The sequence below is a fragment of the Xenopus tropicalis genome, chromosome 5, assembly GCF_000004195.4.
Source record: "Xenopus tropicalis strain Nigerian chromosome 5, UCB_Xtro_10.0, whole genome shotgun sequence".
Lineage (NCBI taxonomy): Eukaryota > Metazoa > Chordata > Amphibia > Anura > Pipidae > Xenopus > Xenopus tropicalis.
This window is the reverse complement of record NC_030681.2, coordinates 59,009,083-59,031,506: the sequence shown is the minus strand read 5'-3', so window position 1 is coordinate 59,031,506 and position 22,424 is coordinate 59,009,083. Positions and strand designations below refer to the sequence as shown.

The following is a 22,424-nucleotide window of genomic DNA, read 5'->3' as shown; positions in this document are numbered from 1 at the left end:
GTCAATTCAAACCTTAGCATACACATGGTGTTTACCACCTAAATGATCAAAATCACAGACAAAAGAATTGTTTTGTGCTTATGCCAACTCTTAAAATTTACCTTTTATTTCATATATTTAAAATTAAGTCAATAAATACGTTCAAAAACCACTAGTCCACCATGGATCCTAGTGGAAAGGAGTTCATTCCCGAAAATTAGTATGTACACAAGGGAATAGTCATCAGGGTAATAGATAGCGTATAGTTATTAAAGCACAATTCGTTCCTACATAGGTACCCTGGTTCCCTTTAAGAAAGGTGGAAAGCAGAGAAAAGTGGGGGAAGGAGAGAGGTTAGATCAAGAGGGACAGACAGACAGAGCACACTACTATATTTTTAGGGGTACCACACTATACCCTCATTACCAAAATGGACGAAATCCGTGTAAATACTCTGTCACTGTATATAGTTTCTATATTAGGTTGTGCTGCATACTACATGGAGGATATGGAAATATATACGGATTCGTTATTTACAAGGGTGCCTACTTTCAATAAATCAATATGTCACCTTTGACCGCCTACACCGTTGCGCTTATTGCCTCTAATACACGTTATGTGCGGTCCCAGCTAACTTACAGCGACCGTACTGCAGGGTCCATAGCCACACCTACCCACTTCCTGCTACAGTATGTGCAGTAACCGAGCGTCCTTTCCTACAGGAAGGACAGAGAGATTTCAGTGATGTCACTATAGTCTTCACACTGCTGTAGGCTTCCAGCACCATATCTCAGAGAAGCAAGCAGGGATCTGGGAATTTAGATATGCAGTAAGTACTTAATAAGAATGCCTGTAGACTTACTTTTAATTTATATTAACCTTTCATTGTCATTTAAATGTTTAAACAAAATCAATGTGAACAAGGGCACTTGGCCTGATGGAATACACCATAGTCTACCAAAAGGACTTTATTTAGGTTTAGGCAGGCTACAGTACTTTATCATTTTCTTAGACAAAAAAATCCAGTAGATAATCGGCCTGCTCACTAGATGGAAGATTTCCTCTTGACAAATGCTTTGTGGATGACTGAGACATCTATTCTTCTTGTGGATGGGCAGCCTGTCAGGTGGGACACCATTGAAGGGCCAAGAGGGGACCTACATGTCATGTTTAGGAGATCAGTATGCTAATATACTCAGGGCCTGGTGCTTTCTGGATAAGAGATTGTTCTGTAATTTAGATCAGCATACATTTAAGTCTTCTAAAATCATCCAAAAGTTAGATAAACCTTTTTGGATTGTTTCTTTTACCCCCAATATGTATTCATGCTGGTGGATGGTTTGGGTGCAGGAAAGGTAGCCAGTGGCAGAGTTATGTCTTATGAATTGCATAAAAACTGATAACAGTACTGCTTGTCAATGTTATTAATATGGCAGAAAGATAAACATATAGGTAGGCCATTTTTTTTCGGTAAAGGTGACTGTTGGAATAGGTTTGGTTACTGCTTACAGATTACAAGGGCAAGGAAACGTAAAAATTAAGTAAGCTTTGTCCGAAAGATCTATGCAAATAAAGCCATAACAACTCTATCAAAAGAAACACATGATTTCTTTTCTTTTGTATATACATGTTCATCTGTGTCAGACTTCCTGCACTCAGAACAATCCTTAAGGGCAAGGCACGAGTCTGCTCATTTTGCTCCTCTCTCCCCCTCCCTTTTCCTCTACCTCCTCCCATCTCAACTCTTCCACCCTCCCAACTGTGCTGTGTAATCTGAGCTACCAGAAGCCAGAGCTGCAGCATGGAAGCTACTGAGACCAAGCTAAAATGGCAGCTGCTATCTTAAGCAAATAGAGGGAGCTTCCAGGGCTGCTTACTCAGGTATGCTAAAGAAAAATGGAGTGGTTTGCACTATTGTGACTTATCTGTTGGCAATAAAATGCCAAAAGAAAAAATGCCTTTCCTTCTCCTTTAACAGTATACAGGTATAGGACCCATAATCCAGAATGCTCGGTACCTGGGGTTTTCCGGATAAGGGGTCTTTCTGTAATTCGGATCTCCAACCTTAAGTCTGCTAAAAAATATTAGCAGATTCCCCCCTCTATTAATACCAACCAGCTCCTCCTTCCTCTACCCCCTTCTGCATGTCCTAGCTCTTTTGGTCCCGTAACTGTCTCTCAAATCTCCCGGCTTCTATTGTCGGCTCCCCTCACCACTTTCTCTCTAGACCCTATGCCTTCTCTGCTTAAACACTGTGCTGCTGAATTTACTCCAGCTTTTACTTACATCTTCAACTCTTCTCTGACTTCTGGAAGTTTCCCTTCTTTGTTCAAACAGGCCTGTGTCAAGCCTATCCTTAAAAAGGCCACGCTGGACCCGTCCTGTCTCTCTAACTACCATCCTGTCTCGCTTCTACCGCTTGCCTCCAGAATCTTAAAGTGCATTGTCTTCTCCTGTATTACTAACTTTCTTAATGCACATAATTTATTGGACCCACTGCAATCTGGTTTTCGGCCTGCGCATTCTACTGAGACGACATTGTGCAGAGTTACAAATGATCTACAGGTTGCCAAAGTCTTTCCGCCTAAGCCTGGTCCTACCCCCCCTTTTCTATCTCTATTTAAGGCACCCTCATCAACCCGGTCGATTCGGCGCGTTGTTTGTGGGTGATCTTTGACTCCTGTCTCTCCTTCTCTGACCATAATAACACCACTGTCAAAACCTATCACTTTTTCTTGCACAATATTGCCAAAATCCGTCCCTTTCTTTCTACTGCAACAGCTAGGCTGCTCATGCATGCTCTCATCCTATCCCGATTTGACTACTGTAACCTGCTACTAACCGGCCTCTCTAACTCCCATCTTTCCCCCCTATATTAAATACTGCTGCCAGAATTCTCCTCCTCTCATCCAGGAGAGTTCAGGCCCTTCCCCTGCTAAAGTCCTTATCGTTGCTTCCTATTAAACAAAGAATATCTTATAAACTCCTTCTCTTAGCCCTCAATTCCTCTGCTCCTCACTACATCTCTTCCCTTGTGTCTCCATACATTCCTGGCCGACTCCCTCGTTCCTCGAAGAGCAACTGCTTGCTTGTGCCCCCCACTACTACTGCTGTTTCCCGCCTTAAACCTTTCTGCCTTGCTGCCCCTTACATTTGGAATGCCCTCCCTGATTTCCTCCGGAGAGAATACTCCCTCAGTCTCCCTCAGTCTTTTTAAAACTAAACTTAAAGACCACCTTTTGGAGCACTCGCACCACACCTGATCTGGAAACTAGCACTTATATTGTAGTGTAACCCACTGTGACCTACTGCCTATTTGTGTCCCTCCCATATAGATTGTAAGCTCTACAGGGCAGGGACCTCCATCTTCTTGTGTCTTTGACTCTTGTCTTATTGCAACTATATCTTTTATTTATTTGTGTTCATTGTAATACTTTGTATTTATCTATTATCTTAATAACCCCCTGTTTGTATTAATGTATTCTACTGTACAGCGCTGCATATAGCGCTGCATATAGCGCTGCTTTATAATAAACATATACATACATAAATGTTATAGTAAAAGTTAATTTTCTCACTGTAAATGTCAATATGCTGTAGTAAAAAGCTACCTTTAAGCAGGGGGTCCACAGGGTTCTGTGTTGGGTTTACTTTTATTTACAGTAGAACCCCCATTTTACCTTGTTCAGGGGATTAGAAAAATATGGTGCAAAATCCGGTGTTATATATTAGCAGGACCACAAAACAATGGTGTAAAATACAGGAAAACTTAAAATCAGGGGATGTAAAATTGAGGCTTCACTATAGTTTATTCTTTAATGACTTGGGGAGGACATTGTAAGCAATGTATCTGTGTTTGCGGATACCACAAAACTATTCAGGCCAATTAATACCATCCAGGATGTGGAATCCTTGCAGGGGGATCTGGACAAACTAGTAGAAGCACCAGCTACGTGGCAGATTAGAATGTTGATAAATGTAGTATTATGTTATATGTTATATATGCAAATGTTATATGCAAAAATACGCAATACACTTATACCTTTGATGGAGAAGGACCTTGGGGCACAAACAAATCAGTTTGTTTTTAGAGGCTTGCAACCAAAACCTGTACATTTTCTAGTGCATGAAAAGGCAAAGTTTTGGTGGGGCGAACCCCAGTAACTAGGATGCTTTGATGGCAGGCCTACACTGGATAGGGGGTGGGGTTGGTCTTTTAATGGAGAAGGAAAGGTAAAATTATGTGGGAGTGCCTAACATTTTGGCACCCCCCATTGATTATACTTTTCCTTCTTCTTTAAAGCTTTGGAGGGTTCCTTCTGATGGAACCAGTTGGGTCAAGCCTATACCAAGTTAGTGCTGATATGAAGTTGTACAGGAAAATAAGATTCTTTTCAAAGCATAGATGGCATTTGAGACATATTGTAAATACTGTGCCATAACTTTAGGGAGTATTTATAAAGCTTCATGTAAAAAGGAAGAAACTGCTTTATTGCAAAAATATCTAGCTGTTTTTTGTGTCTACAATGGGGTAACTTATTGAAGTTTATTCTTATTACATTGTAAGTTGGGTTGAAAAAAGACATACGTCCATCACGTTCAACCATAATAAAATAAATGGTAAAGTAAATGGTAGAATCTTTCTTGTGAATTACACATATGGCTGTTATCTTTCATAATTTCTACAGTGGGTTGTAGAACTAGGCTAGAGGGGGTGTTCTAGAATTATACTGATGTATAGGCTAATGGCACACTATGATTTTGTTCAGGTTTTATTTGCAATTACTTTTTTTCTCTGGATATAACAGCACATTCTCTTGAATTCCTTCCCACTGTGATATATGTGAGATATACCATCAGGCTAAAGGAATGTGCTATTTGTAAAACAGGGGTGATTTACTTACATGCCCTGTTGTTAAGTCTATGAAGGAAAGACTAAAAGACCCGTAAAATCCATATTGGAGAACATAACAGGGCAATAGATAGTTGGGACTTTGAAAAAGATGTTTCTCCTGTAAGTAAATATTTTATAAGGGTAGGTCACATCAGAAAACAATTTAGATGACTTGTGTTACAAGTGGATAGTCTTTCTTCGAGAGGGAAGGATAGAAACAGGATATTGCTGCAGAGGGAGTTAATGTGGCTAGAGAAATTAAACAGTCACCCGTAGTTTTGAACATACAGATTATTTCAGAATGGGTTTTGAAGTTATATAATTTTTATAAACTATGCTTTTTTATGCTTCACTATACCACAATAGAGTTGAACTGTGCACTGTAATGGAAATATCAGTTATATATAATTCAGTATACTTCCAGATGCTTCATACTGACTCTCATAGTCAGATATGGACACCCCTCAGTAAGTAAACAACTCACTTCTTAATGCAGAGTACAGCAGTAAGATCACAATAATGCATTATTGCTACATTTTGAATTAATCATGAAAACAATATAATCTTGGGTGTATGCCATTGTATTCCACATACTTTTAAGCCTTGAATAAAAATACAAGGAAACTCAAACTTTTAACTATTGACGTTATCCTATAAACACAAGCAGTTTGAAGGTTTCATAGCTTCATTGGATAGCCGTTCACCACATATTATATAGCGCTGGATTGCATAATATGAATCACTTGTTGCACTGAACTAGTATTTTAAGAGAGCCTGCAGATAGCTAAGCCGATGGGAGGATGTAAAGATGTTACAGTGGGACAGTAATTCCCAGTATGATGCATGTGAAGCAGGCCCTCTGATGCTGTCTGGTTCTAAACACCACTAAGAAAATGCAGCAATAGCAAAAGCAATATCTGACCCTAATACAGTTGTTAGACGCGGTGAGCGTATGATGCATCATTGCAGCATACGCACCACACGAAAAACATTAAGTGCATCGCATGTATGACAAGTCATAAAAAGTCATGAAAGGCGTCAACTGCATTAAACAGTATATTATAGAGGCCCCTTTCCAAATTTATTTTTTAAAATGTAGCTCAGGGCCCCACCACACCACTTTAAAAGTTGGTGCTATTCCCCCTCCATAGTGGGCACCGTTTTAGTTATAGTGACATCATAAAGATGACACCACAAAGGGAAATGCAGATTTGGCAAGCTTCCACCCCCCCCCCCCCCCCCCCCCCAGACACAAGCATGTTTAAGGCTCTTGTGCGCTGGCAGGATGCAGCAGGACACAATAAGGGCAGGAGTGAAACACACACCAATCAGCTCACAGCAGTGTTCAGTAATAAGAACTTGCCTTGTGTGTATTTGTGCTGTACAATCATGTGTCATCATGGCAACCTCCATTCATTGGTGTGTGCCATTGGTGTGAGCTTACAGAAGGCATGGCTTTGCAGTGGTGAGTGCTTCTTCTCGAGAACTAGAAGGTGCGCTCACAAAGTTTACTAAAGCATGTGCGCCAATGTTCCTCAATCATTCTGCGCATGTCATTCAGTCTTGATCTTGGTGAAATTCTGTGAATTATGGGAATTGAAGTGATCGGTTTTGCTTAATATAGAGGGGAATGGAAAGGACAGATGCCATCACACTATAGATGTGGCTTCTAATAGAGGTTAACTCTATCCTTCCCTTTCCTTGACCTATAACATCAGCCGGGATCAACACAGCCCAAGGCCCGCCACTGGTCCATGGCCCGGTGGTTGGGGAACCCTGGTGAATTGGGTTACATATTATTAGTACAGGGACATGCAGAGTTTCCCATGTTGCCTCTGTGAGAATGGTGGTGCCAGTGGATCAGGAGCTTGTGGATCAGACAGCAGGCAGTAAGGCCCACCTAGCTTATAAAGCTGGCACTGGAATCGGTTTAGGCAGGTTGGCTGGAGTATACACAGAAGGCCAGGGCTTAATAGGGAGTGGTAGAATTCAGTTAGCAGAAATATCACTATATCAGTAGTGATATAAAGGAAGGCTATGATCATGATGCACTAAATTGACTATTTAAAATTTTAAATTAGTAAGAAGGGAGATGAGGTAAAGAAAAATTGTTTTTATTGAGCATTAAATGTATGTAAATATCGATTGAATTCAGATGACTTGTACATTTTCAAGAAAAAAAGGGGTTGAATTTCTATCTGGATTCAAGTATAATTTATTTTAAACTTATGTTGGTTTCTGAAAAATCATGAAAAAGATTACTTTAAAAAATTGTAGGGAATCAGGTAACCCCTTGTTCTGCCTGTGACATCATTCAGCCTGGTTTTAGGCAGGGGAACAATCCGATAGGCTTGGAGCCCCAGTGCACCTGTGAGAAAAGAGGAGGACCCAGGGAGTGCCTTGCTTTGGAGCCAAATCCTGGGGTTGGTTTTTTCTTCATCCTGTGTGGAGCTTAAAGGAATAGAGATGTAAATGCCAGCATACTTGAGGGATAGTCAGGAAGATTATTAATTTTAAGTGGCAAGTATATGTGTGGATCACAATAGTTGTACAGTCTATACTTTAGAATACTAGAAATTACCACGGGGATGGTCTTAGGGCCATCAATCAGCACAAACAGATTTTCTGTCATCATCAAAGCACAAATAGATTTGTGGGGGTGGGCATGCGGGCTGGATGCAGCCCATGGGCCGCCAATTAGATAGCTCTGGGCTAAACTATATAGAAAAGAAATAACAAAACTTACCATCCTTAGGAGAGATTTATTCCCCACATACAGGGGCACTGCTGCCATTAGACTATTTAAGAGACTTGCTTCAGTCTGCAAGTTGCCAGGAGAGACAAAAAGCCACTCCTGGTAAATTTGAGCCAATTTTTTTTTAAATTGGAATGTGCGCTCTGTGTACTAGTGATGCAACATCTGTGATGCTCTTAAAGATAAACTTTAGATGTGAAAGGCTGCCTCAGGGTGGCCCAGAAACACCCCTGCCCACATACAGTCAAATCTATTCTTTATGCCCACTAGTGAGAATTTAGAGAAATTGTAAATATAAATCCATATTTAATCGCATCCCATGCAAGCGCTGTATTGCATGCAAAATAACAGTTAGGTACTCAAAGATAGAGATAGAAGTAAGAAATTTTAACTGTAATGCAAAATATGTAGTGTATGATATACAGTGTCAATATGGGTTGCACTATTAGACAACATCTTAGAGGTCTAAGTAATAAGGAAGAGGATGAGACATTTTAAGATTGATCACAATGGTAATCAACAAAAAACTGACATGTTTAGGATAGATAGTATTAATGAAAATCAGTGGAGGCAGTCTGACTACTAAATTAATAAGGTTAGAATCCAAATGGATTTTCAAGTTGAAAACTGTGAAACCCTTTGGAATAAAGTTAATTCCTTACATTGCTATGAAAAAGTGTTTTTATTGTGATATATTAATCACAGGTTTTAACTTGGGTTAATGTTATTTACAATAAAGCTGTTTTTATCTGAATGTTAACTTGGTTAGTTTAGGAATTTATGTTAATTATTGAGGGTGATATCACTAATGCACTTTATTACAATTTTTGATATTCGTAAACCAAAATCAATATAAAACAACTATGGTGGAGTGGTTTGTTATCCACTTTAGGTGTTGTATAGTGTGTATACCTTTTATTGTTCTTTAAAAATATTTTGTCAAATGATGTGCTCCCAATGTGGATAAAACAGAATAACATAGGGGATGCTTTAATTGGACCTAACTTAACCACACCCTTCTGATGAAGCAACACATCTGGAGGGAGTTGTTGATTGGGCATACATACTGGAAGATGACTTCCATGTGGAATGCAAAAAACGTATGTTTGATATGATGAAGTTTTTTAGCGCTAATAAAACGCTGTGAGTTTAACTGTGCTTGATATTTATTATTGGTTTATATATACACAGTATTGGACTGGCCCACCAGAATGCCAGGAAAACTCCCGGTTGGCCCAGGTGTCACTGGGCCCTCCTCCACCCAGCCATTTGCCTTGTATGCCTATACCATTGCTATTCCCCATTGCTATATGATAAATTTAAGAAATGGAGGACTGGGTAGATGTTAATATGTAAGTAAAAGTGGAATTAAGAAATAAAAAGAGAAGAAAAAAAACTATTTGGAGAGTGGGTCTGTGGGTCAGGTTTTGTGGTACACCCCTGGCACCGACTGACACTGTATATACACAGGACCTTGAACAGAGTATTTGCTTTCTGACAGTGTGTGCCTTTTTATCACATATCTTGGAAAGATGAGGAGAAATGGAATTCAGAAGGTATTATGAAGTGTAATTTTTTAACTAGCTCTTATTCTATGTCTTGTTATTAAAATTACTGGACTAAAATCTGCCATAGCTCTCCTGCCATACTTAAACGTGCCATGATTTTGCTGTGATGTGCTGACTCATAGTTACAAACAACATCAACAGTATCCAACATATATTATACAAAGGTGTTTTATTATGCTTCTAGGGTATTGCTCAACTTTTAGGGCTCTGGCACACAGGGAGATTAGTTGCCCACGACAAAACTCCCTGTTCGCGGGCGACTAATCTCCCCAAGTTGCCTTCCCCTGCCATCCCACCGGAGAAAATGTAAGTCGCCGGTGGGATGGCACACGCTGCATGTGCCATCCCACCGGATTTAGGATTTGGTGAGGATTTAGCTGGTAGCAGCCAGTAGCGGATGGGAATCTGGGCTTCACAGATGAGACGGGTAACTGTAAACAGTAACAACGTTTAGAAGTGTATCTGTGCATATGCAATTTTTTCAATGTTTGATTATTAAATTTACAATTTTGTCTATTGCTTGCTGTTTCACAGCATTACATAGTAACATAGTAACATAGTAAGTTGGGTTGAAAAAAGACATACGTCCATCACGTTCAACCATAATGCCTATATATAGCCTGCCTAACTACTAGTTGATCCAGAGGAAGGCAAAAACCCCATCTGAAGCCTCTCTAATTTGCTGCAGAGGGGAAAAAATTCCTTCCTGACTCCAAGATGGCAATCGGACCAGTCCCTGGATCAACTTGTACTAAGAGCTATCCCCCATACCCCTGTATTCCCTCACTTGCTAAGAATCCATCCAGCCCCTTCTTAAAGTTATATAATATATATGCTTCAGTTAAAGAAAGTGACCACTAGTGGACTTTCTGGCCCTGGAGTCACCAGGCCAGTTTGTGTTACATTTGCCAGTTGTTGGTAGTTTTAACTTGAAATGTATTGTTACAAAACATCTGGCACTGAGGGGAACTAAAATGTGAAATTCTACTGGCACTTAAAGGGTTAAACATTACCACACCACACCACCACCACCACACCACCATTACCACACATTAAATAAACAGTATGTATTTAAAGCGGAACTGGCACCCTTACCTGAAAATTCAGCTACTGGTTCAACAGCGATCTTCTTTTTTTTTTATTATTATTATCTTTATGCCCTGTCAATCAAAAGTATTCAACTCTGCCTCTATGCCTTAGACATAGAGGCACCTCCTTACATTCTACATCACCACTCCTTCTATTCTACTCCTCCCTATACAGGCTATCAGTCTTGCGTAGCTTTAATGAGCAACATTGTTGGTCTGGTCTTTTTGCTTGTCTTTGATTTAGTTTTGATATAGGCCCTGTCTGGGTACCCACAAGTTTTCAGCACTCCCTTTCCTTAATACAAAGGGATAAAAACATCTTAAAGGAGCTCTGAAAACTTGTGGGTGCCCAGACTGGGCATTTATCAAAACTAAATCCAAGACAAGCAAAAAGACCAGACCAAAAACAGAAGGGAGGAACACAGCAGGCAAAGCAACATAGTCATCCCATATGTTGCTGAAGCATCATAAAAACTTGGGAGAATTTTCAGCAAACATCACATTCCTGTGTTTTTCAAGCCTAGCAACACTCTGAGACAAAAGCTGGTGCGCCCTAAAGACCCTACACCAAAGCACATGAAAAGTAATTTGGTCTATGCTGTACAGTCTAGTGAAGAGTGCTCTGACTTATACATTGGGGAGAAAAAACAACCTCTCTGTTAGAGAATGGCCCACATAGGAGGGCTATATTTACACCTCAAGCAAAAAGGACACTCTTTTGAGGACAGTAATGTGCATATTTTGGGCCAAGAGGACAGATAGTTTGAAAGAGGCCATTTATACCAGTCTGGAAAAACCATCCCTGAACAGAGGAGGGGCCCTGTGACACCACTTGTCATCACTATACAATGCCGCTTTGACATCCTTACCCCGGTGGTTTTAAAACAGTTCACACTTGCAGTCATGTACTTTGAAGGATTAACACCTGCATCAATGAGAATCATGGTACCATTGTGACTGGATCATACTTTCTTACACCTGTCAGTTTCAGCCAACACCTAACTGAATAAGTTCAATGGAACCATTGCGATTGGATGTCCCTGACTGTACTACCCTCAAGGGTTTAAATGTCGCTGTATTCTCTACCAGTCATTTGAACAGAAGCCACTCGGATGATGAGTGGTGAAACGTTTTCACAGAAAACTCAGAAAAGTCCAGTTGTTTTAGACTTAATTCTAATAGATTCCAAATAATTTGTATATTATTTTTTCTGATATGTCTATATGTCATGAAAAAATTATTTATTTAGTTATTTAGAAGTCTGTCTGTGCCTGACAGCAGTAATCATTCTTGAATTTTGAAGAAGAGAATTCTTTACTGCTGGAAAATACACTATTTATACTTGCATGGAGTAAATGTGAATATTTATTTTTTTTTATTATTATTTTCGCAGACACCAGAACCTCTGTTTTTTTTTTGGCTAGGATTAAAATTTACTTTCAGCATCACAACCACCATCCTACTAAACAAATCAATTACTCTTTAATTGAATAACCTATTGACATTTGTTACACTACTCTGCTTAAAAAACTCTGTGGATTAACAATGAGTGTAAAAGAGATGAGGAGGAGTAACATGAAAATGATATATTTTATTTTTTTTAAACCTTCTGTTTGCATCTGATGATTGAGAACCTACAAATAAACTAACTATTGTCTACTAATCTCTTGTTTTATATAAGGGCTGTGACACACAGGGGGATTAGTCACGGGCGACGAATCTCCCCAAAATGCCATCCTACTGGCTAGAATGTAAATCACCGGTGGCATGGCATACGCAGCGCCGTGATTTGCCGAAGTTGCGGACGTTTCCTCTTAAGGCAACTTCTTTAAAACTTTGCTTTGCAGGTATACACAACAGTATATTCCCCTTGTAAGCAAGTAGAGGATCGCAAAGCATGGTGCCGAGACACTGGCGAATAGCTAATGTGGTGCCGTTATTTAAAAAGGGATCGTTCTAAGCCTGAAAACTATAGGCCTGTTAGTCTAACATCAGTAGTAGGAAAGCTTTTGGAAGGGGTACTAGAATACATTGCAGTTCACAATACTATAAGTTTGTGCCAGCATGGTTTTATGCGTAACAGATCTTGCCAAACTAATTTAGTTGCCTTTTATGAGGAGGTGAGCAGGAACCTTGATGCTGGAATGAGAGTTGATGTCATTTACTTGGACTTTGCTAAAGCATTTGATACTATACCTTACAGAAGGTTAATGATCAAATTGAGGAATATTGGCCTAGAACATAATATTTGTAATTGGATAGAGAACTGGCTGAAGGATAGATTACAAAGAGTGGTGGTAAATGGAACATTTTCTAATTGGACCAGTGTGGTTAGTGGAGTACCGCAGGGGTCAGTCCTTGGTCCTTTGCTTTTTAACTTGTTTATTAATGACCTGGAGGTGGGCATAGAGAGTACTGTTTCTATTTTTGCTGATGACACTAAATTGTGCAAAACTATAAGTTCCATGCAGGATGCTGCCACTTTGCAGAGTTATTTGACAAAATTGGAAAACCGGGCAGCAAACTGAAAAATGAGGTTCAATGTTGACAAATGCAAAGTTATGCATTTTGGTAGAAATAATATAAACGCAAACTATCTACTGAATGGTAGTGTGTTGGGGGTATCCTTAAAGGAAAAGGAAAGGCAAAGTCACTTGGGGGTGCCAAAATGTTAGGCACCCCCAAGTGACTTGAATCACCTACCTTTTACCCCGGACTGGTGCCCCTGTACGGAGAGGTTGTGGAATGCCCTTCCTAGAGATGTGGTAATGGCAGATTCTGTTAATGCCTTTAAGAGGGGCCTGGATAAGTTTTTGAACAAGCAGAATATCGAAGGCTATTGTGATACTAATATCTACAGTTAGTATTAGTGGTTGTATATATAGTTTATGTATGTGAGTGTATAGATTGGTAAGTATAGGTTGTGCATGCTGGGTTTACTTGGATGGGTTGAACTTGATGGACTCTTGGAAGAAGACCAGAGTCCATCAAGTTCAGCCCTTCCAAGTAAACCCAGCACGCACAAACCTATACTGACCTATTTATACACTCGCATACATAATCCATATACAGTGAGGAACATAAGTATTTGAACACCCTGTGATTTTACAAGTTCTCCCACTTAGAAATCATGGAGGGGTCTGAAATTCACATTGTAGCTGCATTCCCACTGTGAGAGACAGCATTTAAAAAAAAAAAAAAAATCACTGTAGGATTTTTAAAGAATGTATTTGTATTGCACTGCTGCACATAAGTATTTGAACACCTGGCAATCGGCAAGAATTCTGGCTTTCAAAGACCTGTTACTCTGCCTTTAAAAAGTCCACCTCTACTCCACTCATTAATCTAAATTAGTAGCACCTGTCTGAGCTCTTTTAAAGACACCTGTCCACCCCACAGTCAGTCAGACTCCAACTACTACCATGGGCAAGACCAAAGAGCTGACAAAATTGTGGACCTCCACAAGACTGGAAAGGGCTACGGGGCAATTGCCAAGCAGCTTGGTGAAAATAGATCAACTGTTGGAGCAATTGTTAGAAAATAGAAGAGGTAAAGATGACTGTCAGTCTCCCTAGGGCTGGGGCTCCATGCAAGATCTCACCTTGTGGGGTATAACATGATGATACCCCACAAGTCTACGTTATTGCAGTAAAAGGCTTTTATCTGCGCCGTACGTTGTTTGGCAGATAAAGGTACTGCCGCTTCTGCAGAGAGTTTTTAGCGATGATAGTCGCAGGGCCGACCCCCAAGCAGCAGACACGATCACACGTCGTCTGCTGCACACACTTACAGCAGAAAATGTAGAAGGTTTTTTTTTCCATTTTGCACACTTATATACACTAATATACACACTTACACACTGTCACACAACTTTCACACATGTATATACAAACACTTTTTAAAAAAAAAAAATTTTATATTTTTTTACCACTTTGTTTTTAGTTTCTTTTCCCTAAAAACTGTATATTTTGACAGCGTGACTATTGGATCAGATATTCTGACCACTAATTACATTGTCGTGTGACTTATTTTGTCGTTTCACTAATTTGCACAATTTTTGTGGTTTTATTGCATTTTTATCCCTGTATTGGTATTTCTGATCTGTTTTTAGCATAGCTTTGCCATGTGTAACTTTGGTGTAGAAAAATAACTTTACCTATTTTGAATTCATCAGAATGTGTACTTTCCAAAAATATATGGTTTTCTGGGGGTTTCTGTATAGTTAGGGGGGTTACGGCATGTCAGGGGGCTCTGTGCAAAAGCTGAGTCGGCAGGCGAGAAATCCATATGCGCTGTTTTTATTTTGGGGTCAGTATATACTATAGACTTTGGTATATCTATGCATATTGGGAATCAAACTGTTCAGTAGACCTTAGGTGTTCCTATTTGGCATGATATGCCTTTGTACGCACAAAATTGTGTGAGATAAATGCAGCAAATTGCTAAATTTTTAGGCGATTGTCTGAAATGTCATAAAAACCGCTAATTTTAGGAAAGCTTTGCAGATTGGTACTTTGGTGTAGAAAGGATTCTTTACCGATGTTGGATTTGTCAGAATGTGTACTTTCCAAAACGATATGGTTTTCTGGGTTTTTCTGTATAGTAAAGGGGTGTTACGGTACATAATATGCTGTCAGGGGGCTCTGTATGCAAAAGCTGAGTTGGCCAGCAAGAAATCCTTATGCGCTATTTTCATTTTGGGGTCAGTACATACCACAGACTTTGCATATGCTTCTATTTGGGGTGATTTGCCTCTGTATGCAAGAAATTGTGTGAGATAAATGTGGCAAATTGCAACATTTTTAGGCGATTTTCTGAAATGTCATAAAAATAGGCAAACAGGAAATCTTTACGGCTTGGTACTTTGTAGTAAAAAGAAATGTGTACCCATTATAGATTCAGGGGAATGTGTACTTTCCAAATATATATGGCTTTCTGGTGTGAGCGTACTTATTTTTGTACCATTATCCCACACAAAGGATGTAAATGTGTTGATTTTGCAGGAGCTGAAATGACAGATCATATGGGGGTATGTTTCCATTGAGTAAACCTATACATATTGGGTATCAAACTGTTCAGTGGACCTCTGGTGTTCAAATTTAGGGTGTTTTATCTTGGTACCTAATGCTATGTGGGAGATAAGATTCTGCAAAGTGGAAGCTTTGAGGGGATTTTTGGAAATGTCATCAAAATTGCTAACTTTAGAAAAGCTTTGCGGCTTGGTACTTTGGAGTAGAAAGACATGGCTACCCATTTTAGATTCAGGGGAATGTGTACTTTCCAAAAATATATGACTTTCTGGGGTGAGCGTACTTTTTACTAGTGTTGATTTTGCTGGAGCTGAAATGACAGAAATGATAGATCATATGGGGGTATGTTCACTTTGAGGCCCCTACATGCCACATACTTAGGTAAACCTATACATATTGGGCATCAAACTGTTCAGTGGACCCCTGGTGTTCATATTTATGGTGTTTTATTTGGTTACTTTATGACCTATAGGAGATAAGATACTATAGACTGGAAGCTTTGAAGCGATTTTTTAAAAATTTCACAAATTTTGATAAAAACCAATAGGAAAGCATTGCGACTTGATAGTTTGGAGTAGACAGACAGTTGTGCCTATTCTGGATTCCCCAGAATCTGTTCTTTCCAGAAATGTGTAATTTTCTGTTAGTGGATTTTTTGACCTTGAAATCTAAAGTATGCAGCTTTCTGAAGCAGTGCTTTGGAAATTTGGTAGTGTACTGCTGGGAGTTTTTGACTTATACAAGTAAGAAATCTCCATAAAACTATATATATTTGGTATTGGCATGTTCAGGAGACATGGGACTTTCCGAATCAGTTGTATTTTTGTGCATAAAATAATTTTTGTTTCTGGTATGTGTGTTTATATTATGGAAAATGTGATTTTTTTTTTTTAAATTTTTTTAAGACATTTAGAAGCCTATATCTTTTTACAGAATTGTAATTACAGGAAAATTCTACCATATTTTGAAAGCTTAGGTTGTCCTGAAAAAAACAATATAAAACTGCAAAATGTTCAAAAACTGTCTAGCAGTAGAAGTTCCACTTTGTCCAAAATGGCTGGCAGTGAAAGGGTTAAGGAGAGGATGAATGGGGCCATGTATTGTGAGATTTTGAGCAACAACCTCTTGTGAAGTTTTTAATAAAAACACGTAGATTGTAAGCTCTTTTGGGCAGGGCCCTCTTCACCTCTTGTATCGGTTATTGATTGCTTTATATGTTACTCTGTATGTCCAATGTATGAAACCCACTTATTGTACAGCGCTGCGGAATATGTTGGCGCTTTATAAATAAATGTTAATAATAATAATAAAAACCCTCAGTCAGAGCATTGAAGATGGGTCTTGGCTGGGTCTTCCAACATGACAATGACGCGAAGCACACAGCCAGGATAACCAAGGAGTGGCTCCATAAGAGGCATATCAAGGTTCTGGAGTGGCCTAGCCAGTCTCCAGACCTAAATCCAATAGAAAATCTTTGGAGGGAGCTGAAACTCCATGTTGTTCAGCGACAGCCCCGAAACCTGACAGATCTAGATGAGATCTCTGTGGAGGAGTGGGCCAAAATCCTTGTTACAGTATGTGCAAAACCTGGTCAACAGGAAACGTTTGACCTCTGTAATTGCAAACAAAGGCTTCTGTACCAAATATTAACACTGCTTTGCTCAGGTGTTCAAATACTTATGTGCAGCAGTGCAATACAAATACATTCTTAAAAAATCATACAATGTGATTTCCTGAATTTTTTTTTTAATGGTGTCTCTTACAGTGGGAATGCACCTGCACCTACATGTGAATTTCAGACCCCTCCATGATTTCTAAGTGGGAGAACTTGCAAAATTGCAGGGTGTTCAAATACTTATGTTCCTCACTGTATACCAACATCAATACTAACTGTAGATTTTAGTATGATGTTAATTTTTTAAATAAGACTTTTTGCAGACTTGCTGCCAAAAAAATACCTTCTTACTGAAATTCTATGGGAACTCATATTTGTATATTTTAGTTTAGTTCCTTCATATATAAATTTGATAATATTTTAATGGTATTTTTTATGTTTGATGCAGATATTGCAGTGGTTGAGATGAATGACGCTTTTCGACAGCCTTCTTTGTTCTACCATCTGGGAGTAAGAGAAAGCTTTAGCATGGCAAACAACATAATTCTTTACTGTGACACAAATTCAGACTCCCTGCAGTCACTGAAGGTAGGTCTAAACAGTAATTGACACAGTAACCTAACTTATAAAAAATACAATATATGCATTTATTTACACCTAGTCAGTAATCTGAAGTCATCAAGGAGTTCCATTACCATATAGGTACAAAGGGTACAATATTTTTTCTTAGATGATATAAGTTAAATGAGTAATGTAATAGAAGTGACATTAAGTCCTGTTTATAAGGATATAATTTTAAGTTTATTAAAGGATCTTTAGATACAGATAAAATGCTTACATCCATTTTTACATCTGTGCCCTCCTCCAAAATGCAAAAGCACCAGTAACACCACAACATGAAAGGGTTTTATATGCATTAAAGATTAATGTTCAGTTACCTACACTGGTAAAATTGGTAAGTCTCATTTATTATGGCAAGTGCAAAGAGCTATAATTAAAACAAACTAGAGCCGTGCATTGACAAGTTTGAGAAAGGTACTTGTGGCCAATTGGGGCAACTGCATTTACTGGACATACTGGCAGTATTCGATTAAGTAGTTGCAACTGATGCTGAACGTTAATGCTATTATTACATTGTAATATTATGTGCCAGTTGTAAAAAGCCCCCCTAAATACCAGGCCTTACTTAACAATGAACCTTTCTATATAAAGCCCCCCTAAATACCGGGTTGCCGACTATAACCTGTCAGGCTTTACTCAACTGTGAACTACTTATATTTTGAACCTGTGATAACATACAAATGACAGTAATACCTTATGAACACAAAAGTTTATTAGTACTACAATTGATTAGGTACAATCACAAAATATCACACTACACTTAATAAATATAATCACAGGTTAACACACTTAATTTCAATCTATTAGCAAGAAGCATACAGCATACAAGGCCCATAAGTATATTCTAACTATACTAACTTACTGTCTTGGTGTGCATGTATAGTGTAATGTCTATGCAGCTATCCTTAAAGGTGTTCCTTCCAGATACATCACCTGTTCCTCATCCGTTGGTTTCTTCTTGTGCTGCTGTAAGTGAAAGGGCTTCCAGTTTTTATCCATTTGCCCTCCATAACGACCAGACCCAAGCCACTCCAAGTTTGTTTTGTAAACATCCCGTATCCGTAACAAGACACTCTCCAGCAGGTGTCGCTGCAGACCATGAAATACTCCAAGTCCCATAGGAATCCATTGATTTCCTAGTGATGTGTTATACTGGATATCGTCCATTAGGTGTCGCTATATACTGTGTCCCTGTTCACCCAATTCCTGTTGAACCAGTTTTCCTGGGAGATGGTCAGTTACAGTGGAGGAAATAATTATTTGACCCCTCACTGATTTTGTAAGTTTGTCCAATGACAAAGAAATGAAAAGTCTCAGAACAGTATCATTTCAATGGTAGGTTTATTTTAACAATGGCAGATAGCACATCAAAAGGAAAATCGAAAAAAATAACTTTAAATAAAAGATAGCAACTGATTTGCATTTCATTGAGTGAAATAAGTTTTTGAACCCCTACCAACCATTAAGAGTTCTGGCTCCCACAGAGTGGTTAGACACTTCTACTCAATTAGTCAACCTCATTAAGGACACCTGTCTTAACTAGTCACCTGTATAAAAGACACCTGTCCACAGAATCAATCAATCAAGCAGACTCCAAACTCTCCAACATGGGAAAGACCAAAGAGCTGTCCAAGGATGTCAGAGACAAAATTGTAGACCTGCACAAGGCTGGAATGGGCTACAAAACCATTAGCAAGAAGCTGGGAGAGAAGGTGACAACTGTTGGTGCGATTGTTCGAAAATGGAAGGGGAACAAAATGACCATCAATCGACCTCGCTCTGGGGCTCCACGCAAGATCTCACCTCGTGGGGTGTCAATGATTCTGAGAAAGGTGAAAAAGCATCCTAGAACTACACGGGAGGAGTTAGTTAATGACCTCAAATTAGCAGGGACCACAGTCACCAAGAAAACCATTGGAAACACATTACACTGCAATGGATTAAAATCCTGCAGGGCTCGCAAGGTCCCCCTGCTCAAGAAGGCACATGTGCAGGCCCGTCTGAAGTTTGCCAATGAACACCTGAATGATTCTGTGAGTGACTGGGAGAAGGTGCTGTGGTCTGATGAGACCAAAATAGAGCTCTTTGGCATTAACTCAACTCGCTGTGTTTGGAGGAAGAAAAATGCTGCCTATGACCCCCAAAACACCGTCCCCACCGTCAAGCATGGGGGTGGAAACATTTTGCTTTGGGGGTGTTTTTCTGCTAAGGGCACAGGACAACTTATTCGCATTAACGGGAAAATGGACGGAGCCATGTATCGTGAAATCCTGAACGACAACCTCCTTCCCTCTGCCAGGAAACTGAAAATGGGTCGTGGATGGGTGTTCCAGCACGACAATGACCCAAAACATACAGCAAAGGCAACAAAGGAGTGGCTCAAGAAGAAGCACATTAAGGTCATGGAGTGGCCTAGTCAGTCTCCGGACCTTAATCCAATAGAAAACCTATGGAGGGAGCTCAAGCTCAGAGTTGCACAGAGACAGCCTCGAAACCTTAGGGATTTAGAGATGATCTGCAAAGAGGAGTGGACCAACATTCCTCCTAAAATGTGCGCAAACTTGGTCATCAATTACAAGAAACGTTTGACCTCTGTGCTTGCAAACAAGGGTTTTTCCACTAAGTATTAAGTCTTTTTTTGTTAGAGGGTTCAAAAACTTATTTCACTCAATGAAATGCAAATCAGTTGCTATCTTTTATTTAAAGTTATTTTTTCGATTTTCCTTTTGATGTGCTATCTGCCGCTGTTAAAATAAACCTACCATTGAAATGATAATGTTCTGAGACTTTTCATTTCTTTGTCATTGGACAAACTTACAAAATCAGTGAGGGGTCAAATAATTATTTCCTCCACTGTACCTGGATTCAGTTGGGAAAGGTGACTCTTTCCTTTGTTTGTTTAGTAACACCAACTGTTTTCCAAAACCTTTCTTTGTTTGTTGTTTGTGACAGTTGGAAGCTGATTTTCCAAGCTTGCTTGGATACCTATTAATGTCTTCTTGACCAATATTATTAGATGAACATTGTCCAATATAACATTCCCGCCTTTGTGTCAAAAAGACACAGAGTCTTCACGGTAGCATTGTCCAATATAACATTCCTGCCTTTGGCGATTCTACAGAGTTCCAGAAGCTTCAAATTCTCTGGGACTTCAGATCTGGGCTTTGGTGTGATGAGCAAATGGGTGTTTAAACTTGTCAAACGGGGTAGGAACAGTTGATGGCATGTGTATCTAGCTTAAATGTATATACCTGAATTCACGTATAAATATGCTTAGCCTTGGATACCGTACGCTTCAATATAATACATAGAATGAGTTGTACAATTATGCAAAGAAACCCACAAACAATGAATACAAAAATAGGTTGAAGAAAATAATCACCAATACTTTTGTTAAAAGGTGAAGTTCCAAATATATTAAAAGAATTTGTTGAACTAGAGGTAATTTTTGAGGTAATCTGATCAATTTCACCTTGATAATGTTCTATAACAAGTATTGCTTCATCATCAGATTTTTTTATTTTTGTTAAAAGTTGTGTATCTTGCTCTAAAACCCTGCCCCACCTGAATAATGTTGAAGTATTAATTATGTTAGGAGGAAATAAGGAAATGTTGAAACCATCGGAGTATTCTAAGGAGTATTCTATGATTATTGGAACTTCAAATACAAGACCAGAGATGTTTAATTGTTTAAGATTGTTTGCACAATAAAGACCTCTGGAACAGTCTTGACTTCCGGTGCAACCATTAGAGGAAACCCACTGAAAATGGTTTAATTCCTGTAAAAGCATAAAGCAGACTCTGCCATTACCCATATAGGAAATAATTTGATTGTGATATGTAGTTTCAATTGTTATCTCACATTGTGTATTGTTATACCAACATAATGAAGTTACTTCTCTATTCTGGCCAGAGGAGCAAAGATATGTTTTGTGAACGGGGTGCTGACCACAAAGTGAAAGATCCATTTGTACCCACTTATTATTAGAGAAAACAAGAGTGTTGTGTCTTAGTTTACTATACATTGCCTGAGTATCGGAAACTGGGATTCCCAGAGAGACCAGTTTCTGAAGCCCTGACTTGATTCCTGTTACAGGAATTAAAGATGATGCAGTACACACAGTCTGATTGCACCCATGCCAATCATTCACCCACATATTAGTGTTTTGTACTGCAAATTCAGACAAATTATGATCCGAAGTAATTAAAGCAATGGGCACATGGCCGTTTGCATTAACAGTTTAAAATTGGTGGATAGCTCTGCCTGTGCCTGGGTACAGACTAAACCAAGCGAGACCCCAGAAGTGGAACTAATCTGTTCATTAATCAAGTCCTTTATAACTTGGATCAAATGAAGGTCTATGTCAACTAGTTTCTCAGAATGTCTTCTACTGATCTGGAGCAACAGATTATTTATGTGAGATTGGGCTTTTAGTCCTTCAGATGAATCCAATCCTAAAGCCTGTATTTTACTATATATTAAATCTATATTTGCACTATTAAGTAATCCCATTGCTGCTCCTATACCTCCAAGAAATGTATCAAGTATATCCCTTTTTTTCCTATGCCATTTCATGCCCTAACGACCATATAATTCTACTCCAGTTACTACTAGAGCCTTACATTCTGGGTAATAACTTAACACATCCCATTTTCTTCTATCAAAAGTCCATGTGACCATGGACCACAATACCTTAGTGTAGATCAGTGCTGTCCAACTTCTACGGTGCCGAGGGCCGGAATTTCTCTAGCATACATGGTGGAGGGCCGCTAATGGAAGCCAGTTTTGACCACTCCCCTTTTTGAAACCACACCCACTTCAAACCACACCTATTTTATCACAATGGTGGTAGCACAGCAAAATCCCAAATGCT

The 22,424-nt window shown here is 39.2% G+C and overlaps 1 protein-coding gene across 6 annotated transcripts in view; it reads left to right on the top strand.

Moving 5' to 3' along the window:
* map3k5 (mitogen-activated protein kinase kinase kinase 5) overlaps nucleotides 1–22,424 on the top strand; it is a 153,609-nt gene that overhangs the window by 8,358 nt on the left and 122,827 nt on the right. For all 6 annotated transcript variants that reach the window (XR_001170872.3, XR_001170871.3, XM_012963762.3 and 3 more), the window contains exon 2: nucleotides 17,378–17,517. Coding sequence is in view for 4 of the 6 variants with exons in the window: in XM_012963762.3 (XP_012819216.1) it covers nucleotides 17,378–17,517 (140 nt within the window). In the remaining 2 variants the exon portion in view is untranslated. The remainder of the gene's footprint in view (nucleotides 1–17,377; nucleotides 17,518–22,424) is intronic.